Here is a 16,471-nt window from a genome sequence, read left to right on the forward strand (position 1 = left end):
GCATAATTCTAACCATCCAGTTTGTAATCGGCACACAAGACAAACTGAAACACAGGATTTTCTCTGTTTCTTGCCTTCATAATACAATTTTCCAGGCTGAACAAATAATCATTTATTTCACTTGTTTAAAAAAAGTCAACAAAAAATCCCTAACTCCTTATAGCAAATATGTGACCCAGAGAGCAACTCCGGCACTGTACAAACAACTCAGCAGTTTGAGCATGTGGTTAAAAACTAGCTCATGACATCTTTGCTGACACCAATTAGGGAATTATTCATTCTTCTTGTTTTTCTCTGGGGAAGTAAAAGGTCAGCTACATAACAGCTGCAATAAAAATGGTTGGAATTTCATTGTTCTGCTCCCAGATGGTTTATCAGGCAGACAGAAACAGGTTTTCACAGAGATACTGGCATGGATTGGTGTTTTTAATTTGCCGTTAGGCGACCAAGGACACTCATTCATGTTCTGAATCATGTTAATAACTGTGGCCCTTTGCCACCCTTTCTGTATTTCACGTTTTGCATCTTACTTTTTTAGTAGTTTAGATGATAGATAGATAGATAGATAGATAGATAGATAGATAGATAGATAGATAGATAGATAGATAGATAGATAGATAGATAGATAGATAGATAGATAGATAGATAGATAGATAGATAGATAGATAGATAGATAGATAGATAGATAGATTGATTGATTGATTGATTTCAGGTGGTTAATAAAATAATGCCAACTCCAAACGGCATCAGTAGTGATCTTAGACAGGTGGTTGCTGCTCATCTAAGATCATTCACAATAGGGCTTCCAAACTGTTTGAAATTCATTGTTTAAGACAGTTTTTTTTTAGTGGCATATTGCTTTAAGCTATAATTCACACTGGCTCACCAAAGGTGGACAACAGATTGGAACAACAATGTTCAGTCCACTGTATCCTGATATCAGCTGCAACATTCAGATGGTAGAGTTCGACCTGAATTGAAAGCATTAGTCCATCCTGCCTTGCATTTGTGGTCTAGGCTGGTGGCGGTGGTTTAATGGTATGGGGGAATATATTCTTTGGCACCCCTCAGCGTTAGTAGGTGCTGGGTACAGCCTACATCAATATTGTGACTAGCTATGTCCATCCCTTTATGACCACAGGGTACCCATACTCTGATGACTAATTCAAGCAGAATAATTGTTGCTATACATAAAGGCCTAGAATAAAAAAGTGGGTGTACTTAATTTTTGCAATTAATACAATTATAACGCTCTTAAGCCAACACCCATATCTAAATACTGTCTGACTCAGCGGGTGGTACAATGTGGGAGAACAGTGACACTGATACCAAAGGTGTAGTTCCAGAGAGAAGAAAAGGTCTGGGAGGGTGTCATCCTGACAATGAAAACTGCTCCAAAGCAGTTTCAGTAATTTTGGAAGATCCCGTTTCTTATAGCCAACAGTGGTGTCACAGACATCTTATCTGCTGAGTAACTGTTTCATTTCAGCACCATGATTACTAATCGCACTGGAAGGCAAGAAAGTAAAGCCAAGCTAAAAGTTGCTATTCCCTAAGACCTCTTCACAAGCAACACAACACACTGATAACAATCTAAATCACTTTATTAATTTAAGTTAGGTAGACACACTAAACATTGGAACCACATTTGCTCTCCTATGGAGCTTTTTTTTATTTTTTTTGAATATTACAAAAAGAGGCTTATGTTATACTGTCAAACAAAATAAGAAGGCAAAAATTAAGAGGTAGAGAATTTAGGCTCATCACTTTGACTGAGGGAATGATGCCTATTGGAATGTATTGTATTTGACATTCAAAGCAAAAAATATATAAAGTATATAAAATATTCATACATCAAATATGTTGGGAACACTCATTTGGGCAAAGGTTAACAACATTTAGACATACATTTCACTTTAACTGGTCAGAAGGATGTCGGAGACAATTATACGTTTGTTTATCTTTTCTGGTGGACGTGGAGGAGTAAAACCCTTGCATCATTATTACAGTTCCCTCAACAACTCAGTGTCAGGACAGTAACTTCAACTGGAGTTAGTTTTTAACAATATTGTTCAAAATATAAATTTACAATATGAACAACACCTAAAAATGGACACAAATAAAAAAAGTATATATAAAGGCCTGTTCCCTTGTCCCTCGATTTTTCTTCAAACGATGCATTCTGTTATCAGTCACATGCTAGTTCAGCCCAGGACAGTGAATTTCTTGTTCACTTTCCATATGAGCGCTTTATCAGAACAGCAAAGACTGACTCATAATATTGGATACTCCAAAAAGGTCATTAACAACTCGGCCACTGAGTCCCATTCGGAATGCAATTAAAAAGTCAAACTATGCTACATGTATCTAAAATTACATATTCAGGCAAGAAAAAAAAATGAAAGATGGTAAATGTGTGGAATGCTTTCCTCACTTTATTTTGAAAATGGCACACCAGCACGAATCGTAGCTGTGTAAACTGGACTGAGAAAGAACCTCTGCATGAGAAAACGTGGGCTAGTTGGAAACAATTGTGTTAAATCTACACAAATATCACTGGCAGTGTGGGGAAAAGCAAATCTGAATTTACATTATAAAATTTAGAAATTACAGTGCATGTCTACAAAAATAAAATAAGTGAAAAAAAGATTACTGTTTGTACAGTAACATACTGTATATTTCCACAATGACACTAGATAAGGCTGGTGACTACATTATGTAAATAGTTAATTACTGGATACCTTTTTTTGTATGATTTCAAACCTAGTGATAGTATATAGATGTTGATTTCTATGAAAAACAAAACCTCAAATAAATCCTTTGTGTAGTACGCAGCTTTTTTGTTCCAGAGGAACAATATGGTAAATCTTTGCATTTGCTCAATGCAAGTGCACCAGTCTAGATTCAGTCTTTTTCTTCTTTTCACCTTCCCCCGTCTTTCGTCTTCAGTGGTTGTTTCCAAATGCTTGCAGGTATAACTTCCCTGCTTGTAAACACTCCCCCCTAGATCCCGTTCTTTGCTTCATTGTTGTTCATCGCCTCCTTCCTCTGAGCTAGGAAAGGGTACATGCATTTGTCAGCACCGAGGAACCGGTACATGCACACGATGGCCTCGAAGGGAAGGATGCTGCGTAGACAAGTCAGAGATAGGATTAATGGCAGAAGATAATATTAGCATTTCACTGAAAGCAAATGGAGCATTGAGAATGTTTCTTACCTTTTCATAAAGTTAACCATGTAGATGATGCGAGGCGTGCAGACCATTGGCTGATCGGTAAGGATGGCTCGCATGGCTTGCTTCACACAAAACTCCGGCGACAGGGGAGGCAGAAAAGGCTCAATCTCCTTCCTGGTTGTAGGAATAATCATTATTAGGCCCAAGAAAAATTTTGCATTATTACCTAAAGGTATGAAATCAAGTTGTGATTTGAATCACTCACAGTGCCTTAAAAAAACATTTTTTGTATTTGGTCACGTTACAACCACAAACTTATAAACTGATTGACAGATTGGATGAAAAGCATGTGTGAACAGATTCTCAATTGGATTTGGGTCTCCGTTTGGGCAGGGCCATTATAACACATAATTATGCTGACAGGTTTCCTTTCCCTGCTGAAGAAAAGACTTCCAACAGCACGATACTGCCACCACTGTGTTTTTCATGGTGTTGATGGTGTGTTAGTAGTTTTACACCATTTGTAGCACTTACCATGTAGACCAGAAAGGTCAGTTTTGGTCTCATCTGACCAGGGCACCTTGCTCCATATGTTTACTCTGTCTCCGTTGGCAAGTGGCATCTTATGACTTTTTTTCAATAATAGCTTTCTCATTGCCACTCTTTCATAAAAGCCGGATTTGTATAGCACACAACTATTAGCTATTTTGTTAACAGATTCTCCCATCTGAGCTGTGGATCAATACAGCACCCCCAGAGCTACCTTGACTGCTTCTGTAATTAAAGCTCTCCTTCCTCAAGCTGTCAGTTTTGTTGTACAACCATGTCTTGGTATATTTGCAGTTGAGCCATAATCTTTAAATTATTGTATGATGTTTCCCACTGGATTTAATTTAGGGGTATGAGAGTAATGGGGGCTGAATCTAAAACCACTAAGTATTATTTTTCTTACAATTCAAAATAATGTGCTGGTCTATCACATTAAATCCAATTGAACTGAGATGGTAATCTTTCTAAAAGTATATTTTTGTGCATGTCAAAGGCCCTCACTAAATCCGTGTATGATTTTTATTGGTAATGCAGCGACACTGATAGGCCTAAATGGTTGGGATGGGGGGAGGGGGGTGGTTGAGATTAAAGCCACCTGCAGACAATAACCATCAAACAGAGTGAAGACCACAACAGCAGCAGGTAGTGTAGGGGGATGGCGGTGGTGGGGGGTGCAGACCAGGTGCACCTGGTCTTGAGGTTTTCCACTGGGAAACAAAAAGCAGTCCTCCTTGTTTATACAAAGTGTTGACTTATGAAACCAAAATCACTGTACCGTAATTCTACCAACAAACCAACAACATCTGCTTTGAAGTTTAAGCATTTTTTTGGAAAAAAAACAAAAAACTCATCCCAGGTGCGAGAGGGAAAAAAAGACGTGCACAGAAGCGGTTACACTCGAAGGTTTGTGTTGTGGCTCACCTTATCCTGCAACCTTTGAACATTCCCGTGTTGACCAGGTAAGGGCACACTAGGGTCATATTGATGCCGTCCTTCTCCGAGGCTTTAATCTCGTGGCTCAGGGACTCGTGAAACCCAATGGCACCGAACTTGCTGGCACAGTAATCCTGAAGAAAATAAAAAGGGAGCAGGTTCGACCCGTTAAAAAAATAGAAAAAAAAAGAAAACAAACCCAGCCCGGACCCAGGGACCAGAAAACATTATCAAACATGCCCCAATGGGCTCTGGGGTTTCTCCTAGCCGGTAATGATACAGCCACAAAGAAAACCTGAGGGAGCCTAACCGCTTTTCTACGGTTTCATTAGCATTCTTCTCGAGTGCATTAGTATGCTGCTCTGCTGGGCAGGAAGGTTTTGATGTGGTTCACTGTGGAAATAATCTAAAAAACAAACAAACAAACAAACTAAATAAATAAAAAGAGGCTTAGGCAAACTCATATGCGTGACATTAAACTGGGGAAACTCACATTACGGTCATATAGTGCCAAAAAATAATGTGCGGATTTGCACAATACACTTTAATACACTTTAATGCTAATTCAAGACATTGGATATAGGGGAATGCCAATATGCAGCCTTTAAGAGATAATTCAAAGTAGCTGTCCTTACAGACTCATCATTTCTTACTACAGGAATAAATCAGAAAACTATTTTAAAAAACCTGAACGTTCGAGGGGGGTACTGTTTTGCTCTCTCAGGTCTTGGAGATATATGAACCCCCCCTTCCCCCACTAAATATTTTATCATGCATTAGAATAATAGAATTCCTTCCTATAGGAAGGAAAACCATATCAATTGGAAACAGTTGTGAGCTGAATATTGAATGAGAAGCAAGTTTTCCACAAAGCAGTGATGAAGATGTCTCTGTCCCTCGGGAAGCTGTCAGCCCATTCTGGCCCTGGGGCCAGTGCCCACTGGGGGCCCCCCACACCCCTGCTGCTGCAGATAGAGGAATCTATACGAGACTCCCGAATGCTCATCTGTGTTGCTTAATTTAACGGGTGGGGGAACAACTAGAGAAAGGGGGCCTAAACTCCTCGCTCTCAGCGTGCTAGCTGGCACGCCGACGGCAGAGGAGAAAAGCTCCACTTGTGGATGGTGGGAACGATGGGGATGTGTATGTGTTTCTGTGTTTGATACTAACCTCAACTCCAGCTGTGCTGAATAAACCGAGGGAGCTGGCAACAGTCACAATGTGTCCATGATTCAGCTCCAGCATCTTGGGGAGAAATGCCTTGGTGGTCTGAGGGAAGGACAGAGGGGACAGAAGGGCAAGGAGAAGAAAAAGAGGAAGGTTAGTTCACTTGTGCAGTTTGTCTGTGCCAATGCTCTTTGATCCTCTCTGCCTTCCCCCCTCTCAGTTTCTCTTGCATCTCCATGGTGATGCATAAAGAAGCGTCAGAATGAGAATTCATAACAGAGAGAGGGGGAGGTACATGATTTAAAGATTTAAAAACTTGTTCTTTATGAATCTGATGTAAAGAGAAGAGGAACATTGTTAAACAGAGTGATGCGAGTGCTGCAGCAAAGTCTCTTCCTTTCCCACACAGATCTGGTGCCTTTCGTTGAGCCTCGCACTAAAGACTTGGTGACAACACCAGTCACAGGCCTCCGCTCACTCAGCACCTGTAGCAGCTCAGTTCAGCCTCTCTTCTACCTACACGGCTTCAGCGCCCCCATCCAAGCAACAGTCAGCAGAACAGTTCCTCAGATGAGCCAGTCCAGCTCCGGGATGAAAGGGTTTAAAAAACCGAACACCATGTGAGAGGTGGAGTAGTTCCACCGGCTGGTCCGATAGATTAGAGGCCTACAGCTGACTGTGCCCGTCTGCTCCTGACCATAAAGCTCCTCTGCACACAGCATGAGCCAATCAGCAGGTGTGGCACATAATGGCAGTGATAGGAACTGATCAATCACTCTCCCACTGGGAGGTCTGCAAGGAACCAGCAGGCCTTTTGTTGGTCGCTCAGCTAATAATTTAGGTGAAATATGTGTTACCACAGTGAAGTATACATGTAACCTGCGGGTCTTAAAGAAAGTTACTGAGGTGATGAAGTAAACACCACAGGCATCTTGGTGGCTTAGCCTCCAGTTCTCAGCAGCTGTAAATCAAACATTTGCTGCCTTATCTCAGTTATTGGTTTGGTCCTTTTTTTAAAAAAGAAAAAGGTTACTGTTGATATTTTCACAGAGGTTGGGCTTTAAATAAAGAATCAGCAAAAACCAAGGAGTGTGAAGAAAAGAAAGGAAGGACTGGAGGAAAGAAGGATTAGGGGAAGGAAGAAAGTTGAGAAAAAAGGAAAGGAAGAAAGAAAGGCAACTGGATCAAAGGAAAGATGACTTAGGGAACGAAGCTAACAGAATATTTCATAGAAAGAAGGAAAGAAAAAAGGTAGAGAGGAATTATTTGATGATGACTGTAGTAGGAAAACAAAGGAAGAACAAACAAACAATCACTAAAGAAGTAAAGGACTGGGAAAGCAAGGATTGAAGGCAGAAAGAATGGAAATAATAAAAGGAAAGGAAAAAAGGCAGAGATGAAGGAAGGGAGGGAACAATGTATAGAGAATGGGAGGGCTAATAAAATCTGGAAATAAAAACATTTGTTCATTCTCCGTTTACTTATCTAGATGTGGAAATAATCTAAATCAAATTCCATGTTTTCCAGACTACATAGAAACCCTAAAAAGATTTGCAAGCTCCTACTTACTAATTGTCTTGGAGGAAAACATAATGTCTTAAGATGATATGCAAGGTTTTGGAAAACTACACCACACTTAAATAGCTTGTTTTCAAATAATCTGTGATGAAATAAACGAAAGGTTTTATGATCTGAATGCCTTGACAGAGAAATGATCCATGCTCCTTCATAAACATTTACAGAAGGGGAGCACAGAGCCAGCAAGAGCATGGTACCAGGTAGTACAACCCTGGAACCACTAGAGCAGGGAGGGAAAGGCCTCATTAAAACTGCACCTAGAGATTAACTGTATCGGACCAACTGACTTTTAGCATAATCCTTAGTTAGACGTCAGTGTTGTAGATGCCTTTCTCCTTCTTTGGTGTGGTCAAAACTAAACAGAGAGGCTGTTGTAAGAAACAAAAATGACCTCATTGTTTGAGTTTATTTTTTAGTCAGGTATAACTGATCTGAAACGAATCCAGACATCTGCAGTTTTCCAGGACATACATTTTAAGGTCGATGCAATATTCAACTCATCAAATGATGGGGCCCAATGAGAGGTAAGGTCTGGGCAAACACTGAAAGAGGACTCTACGAGCCAGAATGGCAGCAGAGGGAGAGAGTCGCGTGCAAATGAAGAATTACCTCAAGATATGCCCATACCTGACTTGAGCCAAAATTTCCTACTCCCAAAGCAACTTTTTGACAGCAGGGAATGACTTTATCTGGCACAGTGCTTTATGGTTCAAGCCAATTTGCGCATTTTAGCTGGACAGATTTGCTGAGTGGTCTTATTACCTGGAACTGATAGAGGAAATATTGTTGCCTCAAGCTGAGGATGGGCCTGAGTGTGACCAACCATCCCATCTCTCTCCCACCCTGCCGGGATGTCCTGCTTCTCATGGCAGCTCTGGCATGTGGGTATGACCCCCACTGACCTCTCAGACACAAAATGTGTGAAGGCAACCAGAGTCTCGTGTCTTACATCAGAGCCGCTGTAATTGGGTCTCAACGCTCTCTTGTTCCGCTAAATTACCCGCTGACACAGCCGGGCCTCCTTGGCCCATGTGGGGGTGCCCTGCCTGCTGCACCCCCTCCTAATTGGTGGGTGCCCCCAGAGCATTTAAGCCACACAAAGCATCTTGCAGCTGGGGTGTCAGGCTGCATTAGTGCTAGCGCCTGACCAACAGGAATATGAACAAAATATTGGCCTTTGTGTCGGACCAGATGGCCATTTAATTGGGTTGACTTCTCCCTGAATGTGAGAATGAAGGAGAGGGAGCGAAAAACTTTCTGAGCACTAGAGCTTGACTGATACCACTGCAGAACAAGGAAGTGGAAACGGCTGGCTTTATTGTAGAGATCGTATGGGATAATTGATGAAGCTTGTTCCAGTTGAAAGGAACCTGGCTAAGTAGTAAACATCTGCTACAGTTATATTAATCTCAACCATGTAAGTGGTTGATCAACCAGGAACTAATTTATCTATAGGGAAGTAACACTGTGGATCCATTGACTATGTTGTGTCACCAGAAAGTTTCTACATCATCTAGGCTGAAATACAAGGCTTCAGTTGGCTAAATGTATCTGTTTTTGCATTTGCTCACTAAATTTACTCACATTTAAGGGAGTGTTTTTTCTTTTACTAAAACAGACTTCACAAATGATTGAGACGTAGCACTACTACTGCTGCTGTGAAGATCATCAATGACATAAATAATGCTCCTGATGACAAGCAAGTTTTTTAAACAAAACATTGGATGGTTTGCGGATTGTCTCGCAGGTGATTTAGATTCATAGTTAAACCGCACAGTTATTTCATAAACGGGTTCCACAATGTTCGGTTCTTGGCACATTATTGTCTTCTCTGTATAAATAAGCCAGAGCATCTCAAACAAATCTTCTCTGCTGATTACACTGAAGTGTACTGCTCTGTCTGTACTCCTTTAAAGCTGTTTGATTATCTCCAACATGTCTTTGACAATATAACAGAAAAACTCTGTCACCTACAACTTGATTTAAATGTAGAGAAAAGCAGATTTTTTCACTACTTCACGTAAACTAAGGTTGGAGCCATTAAATATTTTGGATTTTTAACTGATAACTTGTCATATAGGGAGTACAATTATCATCTTGTGAAAAAGCGGAAGCTCATCATAGGTTTGATATTATAGAAATAAATCTTGTTTGCTGGTAGACTTAACCTTTTCGTCTGCCACTGAAGATAAACTGGATGTGAAAACATTGGCTAATTCTCTTTGAATGCTGGATGGTAAAAATCATTGCTCTACGCCGGTTTACATGCTTGTAGCCTTAAATTCATTTTAGTTATATCATTTAATATGGATATAAGGAAACCAGTATATTTATTTAAAGGACATCTGAAATGGTGCTTCCCAGTGTGATCACTAAACTGGGAGAGAATGTTTTTGGGTTTTCAGCATTTCATGCCTGGAACAATCTTCAATCTGAACTTATTCTTGCTATACGTAGTAGTGATGAATAAGTTTAAAGGCCAGGGAAAACCTGAAGTCTGGCCGAAATGTATGCAAGTGTTTCACTGTATGTTTTTATGTAATTTACTAATGTAATGTCTATTTTTTTTGGTTAAACTGTACTGTTGCTATCTTGGGCTGATGACCCATGCAAAAGAGAACCTGTGATTTCATTAAGACACACCGGGTAAAATAAAGGAAACAATGATGACTTCAACCAGGCAGATTTAGACTTTTTGTGGTTGGTTTCACAGTTAAATTCCATCTGAATTTCAAGATTGTGCATTTTGTTGAAATGGTTTCACTGTGCTTTCAAACCATGTGTTTCATTAGAGACGTCCCACTATCTACTCCATTCCTCGAGTGTCGGAGTCCTACAATGTTTTGATATGTCCTTGGTCCAATAAACCTGAATCAAATAGCTGAATTACCTCCACAGTATGCAGTCAAGTTTTGCACAGACATGGTAATGAGCCATACGTTTGATTCAGGTGTGTTGGAGCAGAGACATATCTAAAATTTGTAAGGAATGGAGTTGCCTACCCTTGTTCTACTATCATCGGACATTTAATTAAAAATAAAGATTGATGGGTTAAGTAATCATTAGTATTAGGGGCATGAGCAGGTAAATGGAAAGAAGAGGACGGATAAGTAGCCTCACAGGCATACAGGTGCACTAGGCCTGAGGAGGGGCCCTTATAAAACTAGTCAAGTAGGACCCTTCTGCCTGGCTGCCTCCTTTCTCTGCCTACAGAAGGAATGCTGCCTTTGGAACTTGGCTCCTGTCGCCTGGCATCTTGTCAAACTGATCCACAGACAAGAAACCAATTGTCAGACAAAGTGGGTCAGCAGCAGCTTACCATTACTCTCTCGCCTAGCCTGTGCATGGGATGGCACCGGATTCTTTTCCCGCCGTGTCATGCTGTTGCTCAAGAGAAGTGGGATCTCCACGGGCGGGAAAGAGGAACGAGTGTTTATTATTCTCAAAACCACCTGTTGGATAACCAGCTCAAGATGCTGAGTTCTTTTCAAGTCATTCCACTAGATAACTGTGAATCTTCAAACACAAATAACTCTGGTCTATCTTGCATTATGACTGTGCATCCCAGGTGCCAACATGACTCAGAAGTAAGTGGTAAACATCACAAATGGTCAGCTGGACTAATGAAAGCATCAGACAAATTCATGCTGCCACATAAAAAAAAAAGAAAAGTCTTCAGAGAAGAAGGGGACTGAATCATATTTTGTGTGTGGCAGAGCCGGATGAACGTAGCTGGCCTCTGTGACGCCCTTCCAGCTGCACCCACTGCCTCGAAATCAGGTTGGGAGGAGTCAGAGAGGCCCCTGCAAGGAGGAGAGATGGGGTATAGAGTCTGGGTTCGGCTGCTTTTGGCAGACAACCACGATTACCATCCGTTTCCTGCTCCAATCTCAGTCATTGCCTCATTCCCGATACAGTGTCCAACAAATGAAAACTTGCACTGATCAGAAACTGTTGTTACAAAGGTATTCTCTTAACTTCTTACTCGTGCAGTTATGTTCATTAAATGTGGGAAAAGCTTTGTTTTTAACCTTGCTGTTCTTGTGTGTTTGATAAATGTTAGTAACTGTTTCAGAAGAGCAACATTGCCTTTCTTAGCAACAGGAGACTTCCCCAACACATCAGGATAACCCATTCTTGGTTATGATTGGTACCTTCCAAAGAGGACGAGGAGGGAAAAACGGACACCCCCGAGCTACAGAGGCCTAAATTTATATCTTTGTTCATGAATTTAAGATAGGAGAGCACAAGTTTCAATTTGAGATGCACTGATCACAACTTAACTGGCCAATAGCATTTTCTAGTTTTCTGTAATGTCTTACCCGATCACTTTTTTAATCTAAGGGAAATAAAACATAGGAGTGCAGAATCCATCTAAAACATACAAAACTTCTAGTAAAACTACTTATTTCTGTCTTTGGAAACAGCAAATATTGGACGTCCGAACAGCTTATTGTATAGTTTGAAAATTATCTTTCAAACAGAACGCAGTGTGAAACATGAAAGCATCTTTTCTAGCTTTTTTATGTGGCTAGAAGTGTTCCACAGGGATCAGTTCTGGGGCCATTGTTATGTTATGAGTTCCTTTAAACAACTTTTAAACATTGTTAATGCTTAAACATCTGGATGTAAGTGTTTTGATAGATGACTTAGTTGAAAATTGACTATACTTACAGTATTATCTGACTATATTTGTTTTATTGTTTACATTTCCAGTGACCTCTTATGTTTTCTTAATACTTTATTGCAAAAATATCTACAAATTAACCCTAAACTAAAGTTTTTCTAATCTGTCATAAAAGGAGAAGTTAACCCCTGTCTAACAACACATCACTAAAAATAAAAACAAATTTAAAAAATATAGAACAAAAAGGTACCACCTGCATGCAGTGAGTAACAGTGTTTGTGAGAGGATAGTGGCCAGGTCTCTGTTAGTCTAAGCTCTATTCATCTAGCTTGTGTCGTTAATGAACCACATCCTCCATTCTGGCTGTCACTATTCATTAAATCCTTCTTTCATCTGCCCCGTCTCCTCCTCCATTCCTCATCTCCACCCCACTTCTAAAGAAACCACGCTCTCCATAGAATACTGGAGATACACAAACATGGCTCTCTATTAGGAATCTCCAAATCTGCCACCCAACCGCTGGATCCTGACTCCAAATCCTGGATGTAAAAGAACACGAGGAGAGCCAGCAGAGAGGCATGTGGATAGAGGGACCATTAGGGGGGAAATACACAACCTGTCTGACAACACAATAAATTTTCATGCTCACTCAGGGAGCTTCATACCACCGTGATTTCATGGCATCACTGAGAAATCATCTTGGTGTAAAAACAACCTGCAGCCACAGAAAAGTACCTGCTTTCCCTATATAATGTGACAAATACTATGACAACACTTATACCAGGTGAGAGAGACATTTCTCTACAGTGAAACTGAAAAACTCACTAAACAAATAAATAAAAAGACAACTAATTATGCACAGGCACGACAGCTGCCTAAGAAAGGTGGCTGGTGCAGCTATGTGACAGAATTAATTTTCATAACAGAGCCCCATCCATCTACTTTTTACAGAAAGGCTCCTCTCACATGACTTTTCTAATCACAGTTGGCGGCTGTAAATACGGAACGTCAAATGTGCCACAATTCAATAAACATACAAATATGGCAGAATTTTATAGGAAAAAATATAATAAATGTATTCATATGATAAAATCAGATATAATGATATCAGTATTTATTTACTATTTTGTAGTTCCTGTGCTGCTGTGCAGCATAAAATAATTAAAACTGGCTAATCAAATAGACCCTAAGATCTGATTGGTTAACCTGTACTGTAAGTCATTTTGAGACCAATCACCTTTAGCTATAACAAAGTAAGCCCCACCCAATGACTGACACTTAATATGTTTAAAACTGCCAATAATTCAATAAATCATTAAATTATTGCTTAAATATATGATTAAAAAAAATCATAAAAAGGAAGCAAATATTTTACAAATGAAACCTTTTAGAATTTTTCACTGGTATTATTTATTACCATGATGTAGTTATCGAATTATTGATCTAATATTGTGGCACTTTTGTCCCTTCATATACTCCCACCATATTCCTTTTTTTCTGTTCTACTGCTGCAGCTCATGTTTATTTGAAGTGAAACATATTGCACAAAGTGTTTCTTTGGAGATAAGAAGCCGGAGGAAGGCCCCGGGAGTGGAGCCAAAAGAAAATCTGAGGCAGATCCCCATCAAATCACCACCTGCCAACAAAATGTGCTTAACTGATATGTGGAGTATGCAGAGCCCTACTTCCATCACACAAGGATAATGGAAGGGCTTTCATACCATAGGATTCAGCAGCAAATACAGGAGAAGTTTCATCACAAAAAAACCTTGTGACTTTCCTGTGGCAAAAGTTTAGCTGAAAAGTGAACATGAAAGATGGCTTCCTATGGCCAAATATTTTCACTTTCTCACTCACTGGGAGATTTAGACACATATCTTTGATTTTTGACTGGGGGATCATGAGGTGGGATAAGATATTATGAAGGAGGAATGGGAGTCAGGGTGGAAAAAAAAGTGGCATCACATGGCCCGTGAAACGTTTACAGCTTTATATGGTTCATCACACTGTAAGACCCCAAACAGACAAAACAAACCATGACAACAAGATCTGGGATTAAGCTCACCCAGAAGTGTGCGTGACAATTGACCACCATGGTGCGCTCGATCAGCTCGTCAGGGCACTCCAGCAGGTGGTGGCCTGAGACCACGCCAGCGTTGTTGATCAGTATGTCCACCTCTCCGACATCTCGCCGCACCTTCTCTGCCGTGGAATACACACTCTCACGCTTGCCCACATCACACACATAGGTGTAGACCTGAGGCTGAAAAGCAGGGACTTCCTCTACTCCTCCAACAGGTCCTGCAGAATGGAAAACAGAGAAGTGATGAAAGAAGGTTTAACTACAGGACAGAACAAATAAAGTCGTCTATATGAATGTTAAAGGACGAATATTGTGTCCACATGCAATCTATTTAGTCAAAAATGTCACAAAACGTTACGTTTTAGCTTGAGGTGTACAGATTAGGCTTTTCCTGGCTGATACTAATTTCTTTTTCCTCTAAGGACAGATCAAAAGAAAATAAATGCTGCAATTCTGTGACAGAGGTAGTAGTTTTAGATCCAAGAGATACATGAAGGAATGACAAGATTATCACCATCCATCCATCATAGTAAGTGACCCTAATTCTTCTCAGATTTTTAGTAGTGTTTCCTTTTTGTGAGAGTTTAACAACATTTTAGATTTTTGTTGTTTGATTAGCTAAAAACTGAGAGTGAATCATAGAAAAAAAATATATATATACATACTTCCCATCTCTGGCCAATTGATTAGTCCATCATTATTTTTATCTGTTCAAATAGGGTAGGGTGATAGGGTGCGAAAGGAAAACTGCTTCTTTCCACTATAACTATAAAATGATGTCAGATGTTCCAGTATTTGACCCTGCTGTTCATTTGTGAGCGCCAATCAAGGAAAAATCGGTTGATTCCGACCTTTGGTTGATTGACTGTTGCATCTCTAGATAGATAGATAGATAGATAGATAGATAGATAGATAGGTAGGTAGGTAGGTAGGTAGGTAGGTAGGTAGGTAGGTAGGTAGGTAGGTAGGTAGGTAGGTAGGTAGGTAGGTAGGTAGGTAGGTAGGTAGGTAGGTAGATAGATAGATAGATAGATAGATAGATAGATAGATAGATAGATAGATAGATAGATAGATAGATAGATAGATAGATAGATAGATAGATAGATAGATAGATAGATAGATAGATAGATAGATAGGTAGGTAGGTAGGTAGGTAGGTAGGTAGGTAGGTAGGTAGGTAGGTAGGTAGGTAGGTAGGTAGGTAGGTAGGTAGGTAGGTAGGTAGGTAGGTAGGTAGGTAGGTAGGTAGGTAGGTAGGTAGGTAGGTAGGTAGATAGATAGATAGATAGATAGATAGATAGATAGATAGATAGATAGATAGATAGATAGATAGATAGATAGATAGATAGATAGATAGATAGATAGATAGATAGATAGATAGATAGATAGATAGATAGATAGATAGATAGATAGATAGATAGATAGATAGATAGATAGATAAGCGAGGTGACATGCAAGTCCTACGAAAGCTGGACGTACCGTCTTTTGCGATGGGAGTCTCCGTTTCGTGGTATATCTGCCGCACCATCTCCGCCGTTTCCTCGTTGCTCTGGCTGTTTATGTCCCACAGGACCAGGATCGCTCGTCGCCGGGCGAACTCCTTGGCGAACAGCCGCCCGAGGCCGCTCCCAGCCCCGGTGATCACGCACACCTGTCCCGCCACGCTCTTCTCCTTGGGTCGCACGACCCATTTGGCCCCGGCTGTCACAAACGCCCAGAGCACCTTCAAGATAACCACGAAGAACTCCGCGATGATCATCATCATCTTGGCCGTGCTTTTTTATTTATTTATTTATTTTTTTATTTCAGATAAGCGATACTGGGACGCGCAAAAAAATGTAGTTCCTTAATTTTTCCAGCCTGTTACCAGCAGAGGGTTTCAAACTTGGGGTTTCAAACGGGAAAATGGTGAAGGAGCGCACGCAAGAGTTCAGATTGAAAGAGAAAAAGAGAGGGTTCAGTTCAGAGTACGGTTGCCTGTGGAGCGCAGATCTGCGGTGAATAACGAGCAAATACTATGAATTGGGTCTGCTGCCCTCTCTGCTGCTGCTGCTGCTGTTGCTGCTGCTCCACATCTCCTGTCATTCTGATCTGCATCTCCCTCGCTATTTATTCAGTCCACCCATCCAACGCTAGACCCAATAGGAGTGGGCGCCTGACAGACTGAAATGCCAGCTCCCTATACTACACTCAGTAGGTGATGTGAGGCAAATATTTTTACAACGATCTGTCGCAGCTCCCCACCACTTAAAAGGAAATTATTATCCTTCCTGTCGTTCCTTTGATTCAATAAAAATGAAGTAGTTATAGCACTTAATAACCCATCCTGAGAAAATGAACACAGATTTCAACCAATTCGG

At 40.5% G+C, this 16,471-nt stretch overlaps 1 protein-coding gene across 1 annotated transcript; it reads right to left on the reverse strand.

Moving 5' to 3' along the window:
- Positions 1 to 1,586: 1,586 nt before the first annotated feature.
- rdh10a (retinol dehydrogenase 10a) lies at positions 1,587 to 16,215 on the reverse strand. The gene is made up of 6 exons (XM_047350200.1): positions 15,591 to 16,215; positions 14,095 to 14,330; positions 5,828 to 5,926; positions 4,646 to 4,791; positions 3,218 to 3,349; positions 1,587 to 3,127 (listed from the first exon to the last, which is right to left on the reverse strand). The coding sequence occupies exons 1-6, from the start codon at positions 15,874 to 15,876 to the stop codon at positions 3,004 to 3,006; spliced, it is 1,023 nt and encodes a 340-aa protein (XP_047206156.1). The 5' UTR covers positions 15,877 to 16,215; the 3' UTR covers positions 1,587 to 3,003.
- Positions 16,216 to 16,471: the final 256 nt, after the last annotated feature.

Source organism: Girardinichthys multiradiatus, chromosome 21, assembly GCF_021462225.1.
Source record: "Girardinichthys multiradiatus isolate DD_20200921_A chromosome 21, DD_fGirMul_XY1, whole genome shotgun sequence".
Taxonomy (NCBI): Eukaryota; Metazoa; Chordata; class Actinopteri; order Cyprinodontiformes; family Goodeidae; genus Girardinichthys; species Girardinichthys multiradiatus.

Coding starts and splice junctions, on each gene's coding strand:
- rdh10a (XM_047350200.1), bottom strand. CDS start 15,876: ATGATGATGATCATCGCGGAGTTCTTCGTGGTTATCTTGAAGGTGCTC. Junction 14,331..15,590: donor GACTCCCATCGCAAAAGACG/GTACGTCCAGCT, acceptor TCCATTCTGCAG/GACCTGTTGGAGGAGTAGAG. Junction 5,927..14,094: donor ATTGTCACGCACACTTCTGG/GTGAGCTTAATC, acceptor TCCTTCCCTCAG/ACCACCAAGGCATTTCTCCC.